Here is a 21033-nt window from a genome sequence, read left to right on the forward strand (position 1 = left end):
CTAGTTCGAGGTCGATTCGGTGATTTTTTCGTTCTCGGTCGTCAGAGTAGATGGTGCCTCTACCTTAACTTCCACGGGAGATGAAGCTTCAGCAACGGGAGACTCTACCTTGGCTTCAGCAACGGGTGCATCGACCTTGACTTCCACAGGGGAGGAAGCTTCAGCGACGGGAGTCTCAACCTTGGCTTCAGCTACGGGTGCTTCTACCTTGACTTCCACAGGAGAGGAAGCTTCAGCAACTGGAGCCTCAATCTTGGCATCAGCAACGGGTGCTTCAACCTTAACTTCCTCAGGGGAAGAGGCTTCAGCGACTGGTGTCTCCGCCTTAGCTTCAGCGGGTGCCTCAACCTTGACTTCCACGGGAGATGAAGCTTCAGCAACGGGAGACTCTACGTTGGCTTCAGCAACGGGTGCCTCAACCTTGACTTCCTCAGGGGTGGAAGCTTCAGCGACGGGAGTCTCAATCTTGGCTTCAGCTACGGGTGCTTCGACCTTGACTTCCACAGGCGAGGAAGCTTCAGCAACGGGAGTCTCAACCTTGGCTTCAGCGACGGGTGCCTCGACCTTAACTTCCACAGGGGAAGAAGCTTCAGCAACAGGAGCCTCAACCTTGACTTCTACGGGAGATGAAGCTTCAGCAACGGGAGCCTCAGCCTTAACTTCAGCTACGGGTGCCTCAACCTTGACTTCTACTGGAGAGGAGGCTTCAGCAACGGGTGCTTCAACCTTGGTCTCCACAGGCGAGGAAGCTTCGGCAACGGGTGCCTCAACCTTGACTTCTACGGGAGATGAAGCTTCAGCAACGGGAGCCTCAGCCTTAACTTCAGCTACTGGTGCCTCAACCTTGACTTCCACAGGGGAAGAAGCTTCCGCAACTGGAGCTTCAACCTTGGCTTCAGCAACGGGTGCTTCAACTTTGACTTGAGAGGAAGCTTCAGCAACTGGAGCCTCAAGCTTGGTTTCTTCAGCAGTGACAGGTGCTTCAACCTTGACCTCAACGGGAGTAGAAGCTTCAGCAACAGGTGTCTCAATCTTGGTCTCGACGGGAGCCTCAGCCTTAACTTCTACAGGTGCTTCAACCTTGACTTCCTCAACAGTGGTAGCTTCAGCTACAGGTTCTACAGCGGCTTTAACCTCAGCAGCATCCTCAGCATTAGTTTCACGTTTCTTGTACGATTTGTTCAGGTTCTGTGTGCAGGAGCATGGGCACATGCATTGATCCCTCGGTGATTCGCCCGAGAAGATTGAGTGCACACTGAAGACATTCGGGATGGCAGCAGGCTGCACGCCCAGCGGGAAAGGATCAACAGTTTGGTATTTGTTTTCAGTGATGTGTAGAGAATTCTCTTCGCAGTTGGTATAGTATTCCTGGGGCAGGATAACCACTGGCATGAACGCGATCACAGCACCCTTGGGTAGCTTGTCGGGTGGATAGAAGGCGGGCAGGCCAGGTGCTTGTGGCACGACGGGGATTTGGTTCAGTGACATGGCATTTGTTAAGCTGCCGAAATTCGTGTTTCCATTGAAGCCGGTGAATTGTTTGTTAAAGTCGACCGAGGCCGGATTCGGGTTGGGATAGTTAGAGGTGGTGGAGGAGGAGGTAAATGAGTGCGTCTGTTCGTTTTTACAAACGCAGGTTTCGCTGCGGGAGGAAAGTGGGGGAGATGGACGTGGTGTTACATTTGGTTGAGGATAAGGTTGTGGGTGTGCTTGTGGTCGTTGTTGTGGTTGTTGTGGTTTTTGTTGTGCCTGTGGTCGTGGTTGTGGTTGTTGTGGTTTTTGTTGTGGTTGTGGTCGTGGTTGTGGCTGTGGCTGCGGTTTTGGCTGTACGTAATGAGGTGCAGAGTTCGTGATCGTTTCGGGCACGTAATGGGGCGCAGGGTTCGTGATTGTTTCGGGTACGTATATGGGTTTGAATGTCGACGGCGTCTGGAATGGACGTGGAGTCGATGGTTTGTAGACTGGTATAGCAGTAGATGGTGTTCTGGGAGTCGGTTTGGGTGTGTTGAATGTAATAATAGGACGTTCGGGTTGTGTAGGTTGTGGTCTGGGTTGTACTACAACTATAGGTTGTGGTGGTACAGTCTTATGGAAATCAAAATTACCCGTAATTACTGGTGTTGTACGGCTTGGTCGTTCCGTATTAATAGTGATAGCCGGGACCTTTGGCTGTATTGGTTGAGGTTGGGGATTCACAGGAACATGACGGGGAGGAACGGTATTTGGGAAAGAAGGAGGAATATAGGTTAGTGGCGACTTAGTGGTTGGCTTTTCAAACTTATGCACTGAATTATCGTTATGAACATAATTTGGCTTAAAAGTTGGTGTATAATTCGGCTGAATGACGTGTGAGGAAGATGGGGGCTTTTGTGCGTTTTTACCCGGTTGATCTGGTGGCAAATAGCCAGGAGTTTCCTTGTCCGAATGTCTGGGATCCTTTGGGCTGAATGGACCAGGTGCTAGAAAAAATCATGGACAATATTAATTAAATGCAAATTCATTTGCTAGAAGTTTGATAAATTATTCATTTGCTGTTCCAATTTACCAGGTGGGCTCAAGTCAGCATGTCCACCGTGTCCTGGTGGTCCGGGACGATCGGGTCCGGGTGGGCCGGGAGGTCCCTTGGGTCCTGGGCGATCGGGTCCGGGTGGTCCGGGAGGTCCTTTGGGTCCTGGGCGGTCTGGGCCAGGTGGTCCGGGAGGTCCTGGTGGACCCTTAGGTCCTTTTGGTCCTCCACGATCGGGTCCGGGAGGTCCGGGTGGTCCTGCGCACCATAAAAACGTATTTCATTTTCAAACTCAATTTACTTTTTTTTGTGTGCGTAAAGTAATGGGATAACCAACTTACCTGGTGGTCCGGGAGGGCCGGGTGGTCCTTTGGGTCCCTTTGGGCCTGAATAAGCGAAAGAATTAGTGGGAATTAACGCGCAGAATTAAGTGCTAAACATACCGCCTGGTCCGCCGGGTCCCTTGGGGCCTCCGGGGCCGTTAGGTCCGGTACCACCGCCGTTTCCATTGCCGCCCTCACCTCCATAACCGCCTTCGGGTCCAACTACGTGCACATATGGGGGAGCTGGAGGACCGGTTGGGCCTTCAACGTGAACATATTTACCAGAATCATCATGATAGTATCTGCCATTAGGAACATCTGTTAACAAGTAAGAATTCGATTGATTAGAATGGATCGCAAATATATATATGTAGAAGGGGGTTTAATATTACTTACCAGTATAGCGTCCGCTATTTCCGTTATATTTACCGCTTCCTATAGTAGAAAAGAGGATAATACGATGCAAATGCAAACGATTAATATGTATTCAATAAAATACATTTTACTGGTTAATCTTTTTTTTTGACTATTCAATTTAGCTAATGACTAACTACAATAATACGTACATAGGTACATAGGCTACTTGGTACTTCTAGGTACTACTACGTATGCATATGTGGTACTACAACGAACATTCAGATAGAATTGGACAACTTAGGTCTAGGTCAAGTGCAAGGGCAACCGATACCAAAAAACTTATAATTAACATGCTTAGGTTTAGGTTTATGTTTAGTGGGGGATTTTCTTAAAAGGTAGGTTTAACAAGGTCCCAAAAAAAAACAGAATTAATTATTAACCAAAACCATTAACAGTTAGTAGCATTGCTTAAGCGATTTGTTTGTGGGCGTGGCATTGTGCATTGTGTGTGTAAATAGTTTACAAATGAGCCAAGGCAGTTCAAAAGTTGGCGACATGAACGAGTGCGAGTAGGTGTATGTGTGTGCTTTTGTGTTTTTTGTGTGGGTGTGTTGAAAAAGAAATGGAAATCTCTTACATGGGAGCAAGATTGTGAAGTAACTGTGAAATAATTGTGAGTTGTGACAGTGGTGAAGTAACTGTGATTTTGTGCGTGGTTTCTCAGTCAAATGCTGGACTGAAGAAACAAAAAACAGTGATAAGGAAAAAGTGCTGATAATAATTGGAATTGATCGATAATATGTTTGAATTTATCGATTGTGCTTGATAACGATAACTCGTGCAGATAGTAAACAGATAGTGACAGGAACAGACAGAGAGAGAGAGAGATAGACAGATAGATATAGAGTTTGAGAGAGAGGTAGAGTTCGATATATATTTATATATTGCTTTTGATTGATTGTGCGCTCATAGCAAAAGTGCTCTAATAACGATAACGATAACTCTAAGTGTATATAAGGGAAGTGGTGGGAGAAAGTTGCCCTAAGTTTGCCCTGCATTGTGAGTGCCTAAGAAATAGTTTATTCTTGTGTGGGATTGCATTTAAAATAACAACAGATTAATATTTAAACGAATGTGCGGTTTTTTTTTGTTTGTTTTTTTCTTGCCTGAAAATAAACAAGATCTGCTTAAAATAAATCATAAATTAATGCGTAATATAGACATAAAGTATAGAGAACTTAAAACTACGCCAAGCAAACAGACGAAAATTTGAACAAACCATCCAAGGGCAAAGCAGTTGAAAACACCTACGAAACTGAAGCTGAACCTGTCGATGCCAATTGCCATTTTGGGATTCCCCCGGGAGGCTTGGTCAAATTTTGATCTGTGCTGCGACGAATCTCGAAATTGAGCTAACCTGGTGTGTACTGCACAGCCCCAGGAAAACCGGTATTGGTCTGTGTATAGGTTTCTGTGTAGGCGCCATTGTTGGTGGGCTGATTGCCAGTGTAAGCGCCAGAGCCGCCGCCAAAGCCGCTGCCTGGGCGACCGCCGTTACCGGCACCAGTGTTTCCACCGCTACCGGGACGGTAAGCATCACCGCTACCTGCTTGGTAGGCACCACCGTTGCCAGTGTTGCCACCACTGCCAGGACGGTAAGCGTTGCCACCGCCCACACCGCTAGGACCGCTGGCATTACCGCCGCCAACGCCGGAGCCTTGACCGGGACCAGTGTTACCGCCAGCACCAGCTCCTGAACCGCTGCCAGGGTGGTAAGCGCCGACACCACTGGGACCAGAACCAGCGGCAGTGTGGTGATAATCACCGCCACCGACGCCAGCGCCGGCACCAGTGTTGTAGCGATCTCCACCGCCAACACCCGAGCCGGAACCTGTGTTGTAACGATCTCCACTGCCAATACCGCCACCGGCACCAGGGCCAAGGCGATCGCCACCGCCAACGCCGGCACCAGTGCCAGTGTTGTAGCGATCACCGCCACCAACACCGCCACCGGAACCAGTGCCAGTGCGATCTCCGCCACCAACGCCGGCACCGCCACCGGGACCGTAATTATCACCACGACCATTATTGCCACCAGCACCGTTGCCAGTGCGATCGCCATCCCTATATACCGGTTTTCCTGAGGCACCGCCTCCCGCGCCGACAGGTCCGGGAGGTCCAGGTGGTCCGGGAGGTCCCTTAGGTCCGGGTGGTCCATTAGGACCATTAGGTCCGGAAGGACCCTTGGGTCCGAAACCGCCATTTGGTCCGAATCCTCCATTAGGTCCATTGGGGCCAAAGCCTCCATTGGGACCATTAGGTCCGCCATTGGGACCGAATCCACCATTGGGACCAACGGGTCCACCGTTGGGACCAAAGCCGCCGAAACCTCCCTCGGGGCCAACAACATGTTTGTAGGGATTCGGATCGGGCGTGTATTGTCCATTATCTGAAACACAAAGATTTGAATCCTGCCCAACACTGGACTCTGCTGAACCCTAGTCAAATTTGCTCACTGCCTGCACCACTGTCGCCCGGTCTAAGGGCTGCAACCGAGTGGAATGATGGCGCCTGATCACCAGGTCCGGCATGTGTGTGTCCTCCTTCCACATCGAAGAGACCCTTGGGTCCGGTGGGCTTATGGATGGGCAAACTCTTCACTCCCTCACCCTTGAGCACGGGTATGTTTGAGGCGAAGTGCGTGGAACCGGAAGTTCCAATGTTCTTGTTTTTGTTCTAGAAATACGATTTGTAGCATTTTGGTGAGTAATGTGGGTGTTATGCCCAATGATCTCACATCTTCACACACATATATTTCATCACATGTGTCATCGTGTGCTTACTTCATCCACTACAAAGTAGGGTATATCATGGACGGCACCGCCCTCGAATTTGCCGCAGCCAATGGGGAAGTAGAGTTCGTGCCACTGCAGCAGAATGCCAGGTTCTGAGGGTCCGCCGTTCGTCTCATTGTACAGACCGGGCGGGAAGGTCTCCACTGGCTTCTCCGGCTCCACTGTCCGATAGCCATGCACATCGGCCACATAGTGTGTGGCTCGGAGCAGATGATAGGGATCGATGAGGCCGTAACAGCCGTAAGTGACGCCATCGGGGCCACGCGTCTCGTGGTGGAAGTTTCCAGTCTTGCCAACATCGTAGCCATATCGATAGGCATCTGAGTGTCAGTATTTGTTTTTTTTTGCGACGACGATTGTTGATTGTTGGGTTGCAATTTTGCAGTATATTTTTGTAGGGTTTCGAAAATTTTGTTGTTGTTGTTGGAGTGATGGGAGGAGTGTCGGGAGGAATTATTTTGAAAGATAATGTTGTAGAGTATAACTTTTTTGTTTTGTTGTATTTTGGTGTGATCGAGTTTTTGAATTTGAGTTTGTGCTGTGAATATATTTGGTACTTGTTTCTTGTTCCTGTTGTTGTTGCTTTTGCTGTTGCTTTAACCTGCCTCTTAAACTGCCTAACATCAATTTATAGCCTGCTTTTTGGGCGCTGCAACTGCAAGAGTTCACGAACGATATTTACGAGAAGATATTGTTCTTCTTATGTAAGGATAAGGAGATGAAATTTGGAAAGAGAGAAAATGTTTGTTTGTCTGGGTGTGGATTGTTGTTTTTTTATTTTGGGAGTGTGTGGTTGCTGTTGTTGTTTTATCCTTTTTGGAATTGAATTTTTAATTTTGTACTTGGAGTAGGGTTTTTTGGGTTTGGTTGAATTTTATGGGTGAGAGGAGAGAGTATGAGTATGCGAAGCCTTTTTGTATATATATTTTTGTATTTTATGTATAACTTTTTTCCACTAAGAACAAAATAGATACATAAAACTATATATAAGAAATATATTTATGTAAAAGAGAGAGATAGAAGTTGATTGATTGATTGGTTGGTTGATTGATTGTGTGTGTTTTGTGTGTGAGAGAGAAAGAGTTGAGAGTAGAGTAGAGAGAGAGATAGAAAGAGAGCGATTTGTTGTTGATTTTTGAGCATAAAATATTTACAATTTTGAGTTTTAGCTACGTCGCAAAACTACGGTTTCTACGGTGAGTTTAGTAAAGCTGAGCTACAGGGGGCGTTTTTTTTTTGGGGTAAAAAATAATAATATAATAGATAAAATCATAAAACAACTACAAAGAGATTTATGTTGTTGTTGTTTTGTTGATTGATTGGTTGATAGTTGTTGTTGGTTGGTTTTGTTTTTGTTTTTTGTTGGTTCGCTTTTGTGGTGGGATTAATGTGTAAGTCTTGACCTACAGTGGAGGGCGGGGGGAACCCAAGACGATTACTTAATACTGAAGGGGGAAACAACTACGTACTTAAAAACAAACAAATTACAAATACAAATTGATCTACTTTACACAAAGAAACTAACAAACTGCATGAATGGTGCGCAAATAGATTAAGATTATGAGAAATATATAAGATGATTCAAATTTCAAACTAATATATTACAACAATTATGTGAGAAAAGAGAGAATTACGTTCAAGTTGCTGTTTACTTTTTAATTTATTTTTTTTTTTTTGGTTGGATGTTGTTTCAAATGTGAGATTAAGCGATGTTATTAAACAAATTGTTAAACGTCATTACTTACTTGTGTCAAAGTTTGAGGAATAGTATTGTTGATTCGTTGTCTTTTTGTCGTTAATATCGACAATCAATCGTCGATTCTCTGCATCAAACTTAGCAGAGTATGCGCATTGCAACCAAATGCAAGCGACGAGCTGTAAAAAATTGTTGAAAAAGCCATAAATAATTAGTTTTAAAATATAATACTCTCGTCGCTAGAGACACACCCACAACTTTTGCTTTCGTTTGTGGAATGAAGTCTTGACTTTGGTGTCTTGTGCTTAACTTAATTTGCATAGACCACCGAGATGAGTCAAGTTAAAAAGAAATATATATAAATATATAAAGATGCCTCTACTCAAGGCAGCAAACCGCAGAGCTGAGCTTAGCGCAGCTCAGCTGACTGTCTTATTGTTTTTCTGATTGTTTTTGTATTTATGTATTCAAATCAGCCGCCATTTAGATCCGGTTCGATTCGTTTAGTTTGCAAAAATGAAAAAAAAAATAATGTCCAAAAATGCCTCTCGGATGGGCCCAGTTAAAATGTCAAAGGCGTAAAATATAATATAAACGTATACGTATTTAAATCACGGCAAAATTCTCGTTTCCAGTAGATTTGACTCGTCGTCAGACGTCATAAGACGAGACATAAGATGACAAACTTAAAGTCGAACTGGATTTCTGCTGCTGCTGCTGCACCTATCAAGTCAATTTTGTGCGCATTTGTCGCAGCAAATTACTCTGCGTCACCTCTATTAGATACATTTGTATCTTTTTTTTTTTGACTGCATCGCCGTGGTTACGCAAACTAAGCAGTCGAGACATCGCTGACAGCTATGGTCAATTAGCTTAGTTCTCGAAGTTGGCTTGACAGCCAAATAAAAGTTAATTGAATCGCGTTAAATTTCTATTAATTTGTTTGCAGCCATTCACTTCTTGCCTCAATAGAATGCGGTTTTAATATATTTTGATGAGGAACACATCTACTGTTACGCAATCCCCTAGATGGCAATGTATCCAAAAAAAAATAAAAGCAAGAGGTGAACAGCTGGAGATATTTGCATAATATACTCGTAGCAAGTATATTAGCATACATACATACTTAGTTTATATACTATAAGTCACTTTTAAGTTCCGGCAATGCTAAGAAACTTCCTTATAACGAAACCAGTTCCCAAACACATACAAAAATGCGACACAAATAATCATATCCCAAATTTAGAATTCATAAAGCAATAATTCTTAGATATGTGACGGCTTCTCTGTGGTGCTAGGTTACCACTAATATAGCATAAAGGTTAACACTTCACATCGATGACGACCTTCACATTAAGCCAAACATAATTAATGGATTAACTAAAGGACAGGGTGTGCTTCTAATACACGAAAATATCGTTTGCAATGTAAACTGCATTTAATCGCAACAACTATTTTATGAGTTATTTGTATTGTTTGCTTTATAATCTAAAGACAATGGCACTTAATTGTCAGGCTTAACGCTTTTTAAAGGGCCATAAATTGATGGCAAAGACAGTTAAATAAAAATTTGAATTTTTGCGATAAGGTCAATAATTTTATAGTCAGACTTTATTAATATATAATATTGAACGTGAGGCGAAGGAGACAATTTGTTTGTCTAACCGTATTTGTTCGGTAGCAGAGACGAAAGGCCGCAAAGCAAAACTCTGCACCACAATGGCCAATGGTAACTCATTAATGCAAATTGATTTAATGGCCAGCAACGAGGCTCGCGACTGCGCTTTGATTGGCAGCCTCAAGATTCCGGATGGTTGCAAAAATTCAACGGAGTTTATAAAAAAAATTTATGCAGCTGCCGTTGCCAAGGTGCTGATGATGCTGCTGCTGCGATGTTGATGTTGTTGATGATGATGATGATGGAGGTGCTACCTGCTCCAAAATCTCCACACATACTTGCGCACACTTGTTGTCCAACATGAAATCTAAAATCCATATTTCAAGTCTGGTTTCGATTTGTATTTTTCATTTATTTATTGCAGCTGCTGACAACAAAGGTCGCCCTGTCGTCTCTTGTCTTGTCACCCACATATCAAACGCAAAAAAAAACAAAACAAAACAGAGTCCGCGATCTCATTGTATACAACATTTATTTGGGGGCAGCCTTTTGTAGTTGTAGTTGTTGTTGTTGTTGTTGTTGTTGTTGCCGTTGCGTTGCACGCATGATTCATTTGCAACATTGACCTTTTTACACGCAGCTAACGCGCATTATTAATGTTGTGGCTTTACAACTTTGGCAGCAGCCAACACCAAAAAACTTTTCATCAAACGCGAACAATTTGTAACTTTTCACCGTGATAAATGCGACTGATAAATTGCAATCTCTGGCTTAAGTTGCATCAAAAGGTTGGGAGTTGTGTCTGAGTGATTTAAAGTAAGAGCTGCACGGAAACAAAGGACACGTTAATCATGCTGAATTATTTAAATCGTAATCGTTCAGCTGGTCTGAACACACCGTCATAAATATATTAAACAGAAAGTTGTAAAAAACTTTTCTTTCGATTAAGTTGGAATTGAAGTTTTTTTTGTGTGTGTGTTCCACATAATTGAATATTAAAATGTGGTTATTGATTGATGGTGGCAGCATTGAAGAGGCGAGGCATGCTGGCCACCTGTTTGCAAATAGTTTGAGACTGTTTTTTTAAGGTCAACTTTAACGAGCGTGCAGTCTAATTAAATTTGTAATTTATTTCAAAAAGGCAGCTGTAAAAAATAATATGCAAATGCAAAATTGATCAGAAATTGCAAATACAATAACAGTTTACAGAGCAATTTGAAATTGAACTCAGCGGGGATGCTGAGACAAACCTTAAACCCTCAGACGCAGCTGAATTGAGTCAATTAATTGCCAAGCCACGCCCATCACATGAGCGCCCCCACATACTCAGATTGCATAACATTGGCGATGGAACTGGATTCATTTGTTAGACTTAATTAGCAAATGGCATTTCGGGTAGCAGGCATCAGCAAGTGGCATGCCCCAAATGCATGCGTGCAACTTGAATTGAATCTCGAAGCGAAATCAATTATGAGTGTGTATTGACGATTTGAATAAACACTTGCGGCATTCGACAGGCGGCATTTTAAAGTTCATTTCATCGAGGTGCGTGCAACGTCAGGCGGCAACTCGCTGTGCTCGTATATCACGTTGACGTTGCACCACGAGATGTGAGGAGACTGGCAATAGTTATGCATCTACTACTGAGATGTGTGACCCGAAAAGTTCTGCCAGCCTTGTCGGTGCAGCAACAATGCGCCATGAATCTTATGCATAGTTTTGCATAAGTTGTCAGACAAAATCTTCGAGACAGCTGGGCGGTCTTTCAGCTTTCAGAGGCAACCAACTCACTCAATTCATACGATATAGAGATGAAGCTGCATGTTATTTTCTATACGTATTAATCGAGTTGTGCTCGCACGCACACACTTTGTTTACATGGCAAGCTACAACTTCGACATCATGATCAACTTCATCATCATCATCATCGGCGTGGCATAACGCTCATCATTAGTTTGGTAATCATCGTAATCGTGCCCGTTATGGGACTAAAACTGGTTTTTAGCCATGATTTCGATTTTTGAGTCGTCTGCCATTTCGATTGCCCTTTTCGCGTCAACGAGACCTTTTTTTATGATTATTTTCTTGTAGTTTCTTCTCATTTCTTACACCTCAAGGTCAGTTGGCATCGTTGTTGCACGCAGCAACAGAAATGATAAAAATAAAATGCAACTGCTTTGGGCGGTGTCTGACCTTAATCGATCGACACAACTGCAGTTTATATTTATTAATATTGTTCCAGTTGCAGTTTGATTTTGAAATTGTTTTGTGTGCTGAGCACAATAAAAAAGTAAAAGACTTCAAATTGATTGTGAAACTTGTTAAATTATGCGAAACAGAAATATTTAAATGAGGCAACCCGGCAACAAGTCAGCCGATTAAAGAGTTATTAGACATCATCGAACACGGCCTTAAACTGGACCTTTTGAAATGTTCTACCCGAATGGCCAATGGGCCAAAAACAAGTATTTCCAGAATTGTGCTTTTTTTGGATTTACCAGTTAATCCAGACACTGATTTAATTAGCGCAGAATTTGTTTGTCAACTAAATTATGTCCAGCGCTAATGAGTTCATTGATATCACATCTCTAGCTCTCTCTCTCCAAGTCAAACGTCATCTTTATAGTTCTAACCGACAATTGCAGACTAGCAAACATCTAATAAAATACGTCTCTTTAGTGACACACTGTAAAGAATCTAATTAATTGCTGCAATTCCTCTAAACTAATTAAACTTAATAGACCAAAGCACAGCTCTGACATCATTATTATACAATATAACATATATTATATATGCATTTTTTTGATATTTTAAAAAGGCACTTTTACTTTCTTTTTTGCTGCCGACTCTTGGCATTTTGAGCAGGCTCATTTATCAAATATCTCTTGTTTTGTGTATCGATTTCGTTTTTATTTAAACGAGGCTCGCAAAAGACACAAAATTCAAGTCAGTTCTTCAAGCAGTTTCGTTATTTTTCGTCTCGTCTCGCCTCTCCTCGACTATTTGCCGCTTTGTGATTTTTTTTCAGTCTCTTTGAGATATCTTTATTTTAATTTTTTTTTTTTTTGCTTGTTTTAATCGCTGACGAATCTCACAAAAGCTAATTTGCATTTCTAGATTTTGAATTATAGATAAATATGTATATGCAATATCAAATTTTAGCCAGTTTGCGTTTCAAGCAACAACAAGCCAAATGCCGCGATGGTTGAGAGACCTTTAAAGCATCCAATTGAAAGCGAAGAAATTGCTGCGAGTCACTGAGTAAAAGTGAAGGTGATTCAAGAACTGAAAGTGACCTCTCGGCGTGGTGAGGTAATCATCGAAAGTGGCCAAGCATTTTTAATTTTGGCTATTTCAATAAAGAAGCCAAAAAAAGAGACGCTTAAATGTCAGAGCAAACAAAGAACTTTTGTGTGAACTGTACTAATCTGTCGCTAATATTGGGGAATAACCTTTCAGCGTTTTATCAAATGCCAATGATGTAATCGCAAAGCATCTTTATCTATATCGCGGCATTCGCTGATTAAATCACCGTAAGAAACCAGCTCGACGCTGTCAATATATGTAGGCAATTTATGGCTGTGAACAAAACTGTAAAACGCAATCAAAAGTTTAACGCCATCATTAAATGGGCTGTAGAACAGCAAATTTGACCGACAGCTCTTCTTTTATGGGCCTAAATAAAGCCAATAAAAACTAGCTGCTCGTCTTCGCAAAACTATTTGGCATGCCAAACACTTGACTTGAGCTAACATTCAGCCAACACTTTTATGACTCACACTGTATGTACCTTTATAGCGTCAAAGAGAACTACAACTTGATAAGATATGTGATTGCAAAGAATTCTTGGACAGATGCTTCACCACTTTCGAGTCGTATCTAAATACGAAATCTTTAAATGCAGCGAGCACAACAAAACGAGAAAAGATATTCCCGACTTTTTAAAAGTTAAAGTTAAACAATTTTTTTTTTTGTTGGGTACAACGAAGCCAAAATACTCTTGCAGAAATTCTCCAGCTACAATTATTAAATCTAATTAGAATCTCAGTTCAGCACACCCAAAATTTACGGCGCAATTGTGTTTTTAATAATGCTTTGGGAAAATTGCAAGAAGATTAATTATTTCCTCTCTGTAAAGTGTATAACAAGTGTGTGTGCTGCGATAGGGAAGCAAAGGCAAGTGAAGCGTCCAGAGCGACGACCGCATGGCAAACAAATTGGACAACACGCCGTGTACGTGTCAGCGAGCCGTGGCCTAAAATGTGTCCAGGGAGACACGAACCCAGGCCAGACAGCAAACAATTGGCTTAAAGAGACGAGCTCCAGCAACAGCAAATCTTGATAAAAATAAAAAAAATAAATGCACAACCAGCAGCGATTCAAGCCAAACGCTGCTCAGCTGTTTTTGTATACGCGCTACACATAAAGTAGAAGGGTATTATAACGCCTATTTTACACTCTATGGTATATTTTGAATTTAGTACTATATCAATATACCAAATAAAGTGTTTGGTATATTTCAAATGTAGTAATTCGGCTGCATTCTATGGTATATTTTGAATTTGGTACTGTTTCAGTATTTTTTTATTTTTGTGGTATATTAATTTAGTATATCTAAATCGGTATACCAAATATATCCGTTTCTATACTTTAATATTTTTTTAGTATATTAATTTGGTATATTTTTGCTTTTATTCAAAATGGGTACGGGTATCTCACAGTCGAGCACACTCAACTGTAGCTTTCATACTTGTTTTTTATGGTGGGGACTCGTCTAACCCCAAAAGACAGGTCAAGAAACTGTCGCACGTGTGACAATGCCCAAAACGGTAGCCAAAATTTTCAGGTGACAAAAAAGTGAAGTAAAATCCCAAAATCCGTTTATCCATTCGCTGTCTATGCAAAAAAAAGGTGTTGTCGTCGCTGATGGATATCAAAACGCTTAGAGCCTAATTACGACACCTTTTCTCACTCTCTTTAGCTGTTGATTTGTCAACTGTGTCTGTCATAAATTTTCATAAATGTTTCCCCTCTCCATCCCAGAAAACATATTCCTAATCCTATTTGCACCTTTTGTCTTTTTTTTTGGTGGACTGCAATTATGCCAATTAGCAGTAGCTAGCGAAGAGTTCGCTGAATTGTTGATGTATTTAGCACCATTTTGTGCAAGTTCCTTTGGTTCCTTGTCGTGATGTGACAAACGCTGAACTAACACAATTGCCAAAGAACTATGAGAAATATGCAAGATAAACTAATAATTAGATTAAAAAAAACTATTTTCGAAATCATATGCCTAAGCTTTGTCTTGTGATTTGGAAGTTACTGCCTAAATAAATATTATGAAAATCTTTAGCTAATAAAACTGTCGTCAACGCTAAAATTATAATGTGATTGCATATTTCTCACAGCTATCTGACATTTGCGAAGTTCTTCGCCGATGATCAAACTAAAGTCACCATATTAAATCATTGCTTAAATTTGGTAAACCAATTCATAAGTTTGCAACGTTTAACAACAACGCAGTTGTGATAATTTGCATTCGTGTTAAAACACAATGAAATAAATTAAATCTACAACTTCATTGGCTGTGGACTACCAAATAAACACAAAATGCTAGTCAAAAATCACATCGCATACTTTGAGTAAAAGTTTATTGCAAATTTATTGACTGCGAATCTTTTTTCTCCCTCTAATGCTCCTCTACCAAGTTTTTTATTTGCGAGCATGCATTTTTGTCAGCTGACGCAAAAATGGCCAACAGCAAGCCAATGATTAGCAGCTGACGTGCTCACAAAATTGCCAATAATAAATACGACCTGTTAGAACTTGTATTATAACTAGGCGAGACGATTTTTGCACACAGCGAGACTTGAAATCGTTTTGCAAAAAATACAACGTTGAAGATCACCGGTATTTCGGTTTCAGTCGAAATGCCGGTTATTATTTATTTATTATTATTATTTGTGTACTTCTTTGGCACGTGGAATACTCAAAGTATAGTTATGGCTTGACCCGGATCTGCTAGTTAAAATTGTTGTTAATAAACCTACTAACTTTGATCGCACTTGCATTTTTTTTTTATGGAGAGAGAGACCTCAGCCTTGGTATTCAGGCATTTATAGACAAACGACGACAAAAAGTTGAACTCATATTTCGATTATTTATTTGCATTTCGCATCTACCGATCCTACCAGTTTTTTTTTATTTTATTTGATTAGCTAAGCGCTAAGTGTTAAATAAGTATGTGTACAGACGGGAATTTTGAAATTTACGACAATGAGTCAAAAACCAATCTAACGGTCAATATTACGTTCATACTCGGTGATCATATAATAATGCAATCGAAATAAATTCGTTTTGAAGTGCTCAAGCTACATTTACAGTTAAAATGCCATTAAAAATTTTACAGTTAACAGACAACCCGAAATTCAATTGTATTTTTACTCATTTTTTCAGTTTGTGTTCTGTTGTTTGGTTAATTATAATATGTATTTTGTTTTACACTCACCATGCATAGAACTGCACGCGCCATTTTGCAACGAATAATTTAAAAAATTGACACAAGAAACGCCAGTAACTTTTTTGTTTAGCTGTTGTTCTTTTTCTGACAAATTTTGCAATTGAAAATTCCGATCTTGAAATATAGAGAAAAAAGATGAAGAAAATGTGTTTTATATTTAAAAAATGTAAATTTTTCAAACAGGAATTTTCAATTTTATTTTACACAAGCACTGGTTGGATTTTAGTTTTAAATATATTTTGAAATATATTTATTTATAGTATTTTTTTTTTGTCCTTGTCATTAGTAGAGTTTGTTGTTGTGTGGATTTTTTGGGATGGGATTGAGTTAGGCGTTGTTCACTTTATTTTTTTGTTTACTGGGGAGGGAGAAGGGAGCCTAACTAGAGCTCATACCGTGCTGACCGATGTGGACGAACTGAAGATGAACGCAGCCCGTCTTTGCCATATAAACAACGCGGCTGAACACAACAAAACAAAAAAAAGACTTTAAAATAAAAAACGGAAAGAAAAAAATAAAAAACAACGCCAACCTGAGAGCAGCACCAATACATGCATACATTAAGTGTGAGTATGTGTGCTCGCACAACCGCAAAATTGAGTTGGGGAGCAGCTTCGGTGACAGTTGATTGTCAGAGTCTCTTCTGTCTCTGTGCTGTGCTGTGTAGTATAAAGTGCGTGCGAGTGTGCGAAGGTGTGTGCGAGTGTGTGTGCGAAACAAGTTTTTTTTTCGTCGATGAATTTGTTAATTTATACGGCCAAGAGTAAAGATGAGCTTAACTTAGTTGCAGCTGAACTCGGATCGTATACTCAATAAATTGGTGCTACTCTCTCAGAGCACTTTATGGATTAGAAGGGAGGGTGGGGAGTCCCTACCCCTCAGAGCCTAGCCTATGCTGCGTGTATCAAGAATTTAGCTACACTTTCAAGTTTCTGTTTGTGTTTCAGTCTCTGAGTTTTTTTTTTATTATATTTTGTTCATTAAAATATCAAGATTTATTGTGCGTTGGTTTTTTTGCACGAAAAAGAATTTTCGATATTCCTTTTGTCTTTAATTGAAAATTCGGGTTTTTCGTGTTTATACATTTTTTGTCTGACTTAATTCTGAGCATTAATCGAAAACTGATCTATTAGCAATAGATAGTAGCTCTTCCCCAAATGCTGTTTGCGTTGTTGTTGTTGTTGTTGTTGATATTCCTATTCTTGTTCTCGCTAGCCGGTTATCGATCTATGGATAGACGAAAATTTGAATAGCAAATGTGTATGCAGTATCTTAAAAATAGTTGCTTGATTTTATTGATTTAATTAATGCTTACATAATAGCACTTTTTTAGCTCTGTTTTTTTTTTATCATTTTGTTGGTGGCATGCAGAATGCGAATTTTTTGATTTCCGTAAATATTAATTGATTCAGCGCGGCATAATTAAAATAAATTACCAGCTATAGATCACAAAATATTTGTGTACATCGAGACGAATCGTTTATAATTTCATTATGAAATCACACGGTAGCCGATAGATAGTTGATACTAGAAAAGAAAAAAAGTCTAATGCTGAGATCATATATAGGAAATCGATTAAGCCGCCTCTAATCTATACAATCGTCATCATCGCAATCCATTTCGGCTTAATTTAGACACCTAGTTGCTCCAGTGACTGGCAGCTGAAGCTCGTCCACGGCATGCTTCCGTTCGATGATGATGATGATGATCCGCTTAAACATTCTGAAATTCTTAAGTCTTAAGAATGTTGTACGTTTGACATTTAGCATTGCGTATACGCAATGTGATTTTGTAGCTGTCACATTTGGCAAAAAGGAAACAATTAGCTAAGTTTTGTTAAATCCTACAACTAGTTTTGCAGTCTCTTCTCTCTAGTTGTTGCTCTTGAAAACTGCAATTGACACAGTTAAGTTGTTGTTGTTGTCGTTGCTGTGTTTCAACTCTTTGCAAAGCGTAAACAGGATGAAGTTAACGACAATGCTTAAGTCAAGGCAAAGTCAACCAAAGTATCAAAAACAATAAAATGAAATACGCTGAAACGCAGCATGTAGCGCCTTTTGGCTCTGCACAGCTGGCGCTTTCAATTGGAGCTGATTTTTTAGCCATCTTAGCGATGTCTTGTAGGCTCGATATGGATGGAGTGTTCAAGCCACAACGAACAATGAAGGGCGCTACACTGATATGGAAGTCTCTAGAAAATGCATAAAAAAGTGAATAAGAGACTCCCAAAGTTTTCTGCTTTACAAGTAACTTTTATTATATATCTTATTTTTTATTATTATTGTCTTGATACTTATCGAAAAAAGTGAATAAAAGGCTTTCATACTTTACTGTTTTATAATCAATTTTATTAAATTTATTTTCTATAAAAGAGTAAATAAAACGCTCAACATTTTTTCTGATTTATAAATAACTTTTATTTAATTTTTTTTTAACTATTTTGTTCTATATATTAACTTAAAAAGTGAGTCCATATTTCGCATAATAAAGAATTTTATTAAATTTATTTTCTATTAAATAATTATTTTATACATGATTTCCTCTGCTTGTCACTGCAGCGCATAGCTTAACATTTCTAGTTCCTTATCACAAAATAACTGCATAATTTATAGAGTTAACTTTTTTATTGCCCTCAGCTACTCTCGTAATCACTGCCATAAAAAATAATGAAAACAAAAGTGAGAAATTGAGTTTTAATGCGTGTTTAATGCATTTTGTTGGGCTTCTCATATGTAAATGCATTTTTGACAGCATTTCATTGAGCCCCGAAAAAATATGGCAAAATCAAAAATTATTAAGCATAATTTGCAATGCAATTCGGTTGGCAAAAAAAACCCGCTGCGTGAATGTAATTTAGACCGCTCAGAAATGTTAATAAATACCATTAATGAATAAGTATATTTCAATAATTTAACACAAATATTGTTCAACCCACGCAACAGCATCAGCAACCGCAGCAGCATCAGCAAACGATGATGATGATGGTGATGATGATGAAAACTGTTTTTGAAACGACCTTTGATGAGAACAAACAAAACACAAGACACAAAGCACCCAAGAGCAAAGCCGAAAAACAAGTTGAATATTTATAATGTATTCATAAACTATCAAATACCGAATTAAGGCTGACAAATACGACGTTACCTTTTTTTTTTGCTTTTTTTTAAAACAGAGTTTAACCCAAAACCAAATACAAGTATTTGCCCGCTGACCAAGCGAAAAGAATGCGTCTTCCGATTTGCGTCGAGAGACTATTGCGTACAATCTTGAAATGGCCAAATTGAGAAAGCTGTGTAAATTGCAATCTCCTGGCTGTTGAAATATCAAATGTCAATGAAACTGAGAGCTGACTCAAAAAAAGAGTTGATGACTGATCCGTTTCGTTCCGATCTGAACCTGAGTTAACAGCAAATGTGTACGAGCAATCAATTTAAAATTTAATTCGCTTCCCTGAATCAGAAGGTGACCTGACTTACATATTATGCGTGTAGTCGATGTCTCTTTCTGTCTCTGTCTCCGTCTGTTTCTGGGCATGAATCATCCCAGTTTCCTGTCGACCGGCATGTGACATGCGTTGACCTTGGATGCGGCAGGCAGGCAGCATCCATTCAGCGAAACCAGCTGCTGCTGGTTGGTTGGTTGCATGCCTCGTTTGGCGAATGCTTATGTAAGGTTTATCAGCATCGAACTCATGCATAAAGTTGAATGACTTTCTTGGCAGCACGACAACAACGCGGGTTCGAGTTAACTTCAGTTGGATATCTGCTTGGAGCTGGAGCTGGAGTGAACTTGGAGGGGTCGTCGCATACCCGACCTTGGACCACCAATTGCAGTTTCTGTTGGCTCAAAATATAAATCAACTAAAAAGATGTTGCGCTTAGCGCATCGCGCGTTCTTGACTTGCCATCCGAGGTATTTCCCAGGCGTGTCGTTGAGTTCCTCAACTTTAATCAAAAATTTAATCCTTTAATGTCAGCGCAAATGTGAAAGGCGAAGCCACGCTTCTTCACATACCACTTCTTGGCCTTTATCTTTGCCATCTCATAATGAGTTCTTGAGTGTTGATGTAATTGAAATCAGAACTCAGGCCAAACACAAAACAAGCTGATGTCATATTTCTTATTCTGATTCTGATGCGGCGACGAATCGGATACGGATTCGCCATTAAAAATGCATTAGTCAAATTTGCAGAGCGTGGAATTAAAAACAAACTAAGCCTAACTCTCAAATCAAAGTCGAAATAGTCGAAAAACAATGCGTGAGAAATCCATGAGAGACGCGAGTCCAATCTAATTCAAACCAAAAACGATTCAACTAAATGCGTGTCATTTTCTATGGCCAATTAAAATTAAGATAATGCTAAAACAAATGACAGACCTGTCGCAAATGACAGCCAACTGAGTTTGGGTTTGCTCACGCTTGTTTGTGGCATCTTATCATTGGTATCAGCAGAACAACTTGTTTGAGGCCTATCGACAAATAGTTTGCATATAAATTTCATGCATAAATTATGTGATCAGACTTGACTGAGGGAAACACCTGCTAAGCTGCGGGTGCTTGTCGTGTTGTTGCTGTTCAGAACTGCAGGCGAAGGCTCTTTAGGCGGTGCAAAACATCCGAATTTGTCAGTTAAACAAACTGCAAACATCTTTTCACCAGCGCAACGCAATCAATCAACATTCAAACAATCAAAAAGGCTGAGACAAAACAGTTTCTATACGCTAAACTTCTTGTTTCTCTCTGATGTAAAGGTCATTCAGTTTCGCAGGTTTGCAAAATCATCTTCATCTTGATCATCATCATCATCATCATTCGGATGAGAGAACTCGTGTACTTCCGCCTGAGATACAATTGATAAGCGATGCGTTCTTTACGAAATGATTGCTAATTTATTTAGCACACATTTTTAAACATTCAATGAATTTGTTTTCGATATGAAAATCGGCCAAGATTGCGTTTGCTACTTGCTGTGGAATGTAAAATCCGTCTTTGATAAATTGTTGACTTAATATTGAGGTATTAAAATGATATATTGCGCCTATTAACATAATATGCGATATTTCTACGATTTCTTAACTAAATTAAGCTCAGAAAACTAATCACAAGTCAATATACTCTATAAAACAAAAAACGTTTGACCCACTGAATGAATAGAAAT

The 21033-nt window shown here is 40.1% G+C and overlaps 3 protein-coding genes across 4 annotated transcripts; all 3 read right to left on the reverse strand.

The window, feature by feature from the left end:
* Window positions 1-1488, reverse strand: LOC132788260 (probable serine/threonine-protein kinase kinX). Its single transcript, XM_060795591.1, has one exon. It carries the CDS (start codon window positions 1486-1488, stop codon window positions 1-3), a length of 1488 nt encoding a protein of 495 aa, XP_060651574.1.
* Window positions 1489-1550: 62 nt separating this feature from the next.
* LOC132790052 (collagen alpha-2(IX) chain) lies at window positions 1551-16315 on the reverse strand. 2 transcript variants are annotated; one of them, XM_060798476.1, is made up of 13 exons: window positions 16271-16315; window positions 15864-15989; window positions 7787-7916; window positions 6030-6361; window positions 5703-5922; window positions 4604-5635; window positions 3226-3264; window positions 2950-3147; window positions 2848-2892; window positions 2546-2764; window positions 2382-2459; window positions 2106-2169; window positions 1551-1642 (listed from the first exon to the last, which is right to left on the reverse strand). In XM_060798476.1, exons 2-12 carry the CDS (start codon window positions 15885-15887, stop codon window positions 2144-2146), a joined length of 2343 nt encoding a protein of 780 aa, XP_060654459.1. In that variant the 5' UTR covers window positions 15888-15989; window positions 16271-16315; the 3' UTR covers window positions 1551-1642; window positions 2106-2143. The 2 variants fall into 2 exon arrangements, with proteins under 2 accessions (XP_060654459.1, XP_060654458.1); XM_060798475.1 differs by lacking the exons at window positions 4604-5635; window positions 5703-5922; window positions 6030-6361.
* On the reverse strand, window positions 1625-2086 carry LOC132788261 (integumentary mucin C.1-like; the record flags this gene model as incomplete). The annotated part of the gene is made up of 1 exon (XM_060795592.1): window positions 1625-2086. A coding segment is annotated over one exon (462 nt), but the record flags the coding sequence as incomplete, so codon positions are not given.
* Window positions 16316-21033: the final 4718 nt, after the last annotated feature.

The sequence above is a fragment of the Drosophila nasuta genome, chromosome 3 (genome assembly GCF_023558535.2).
Source record: "Drosophila nasuta strain 15112-1781.00 chromosome 3, ASM2355853v1, whole genome shotgun sequence".
NCBI classification, from domain to species: Eukaryota; Metazoa; Arthropoda; class Insecta; order Diptera; family Drosophilidae; genus Drosophila; species Drosophila nasuta.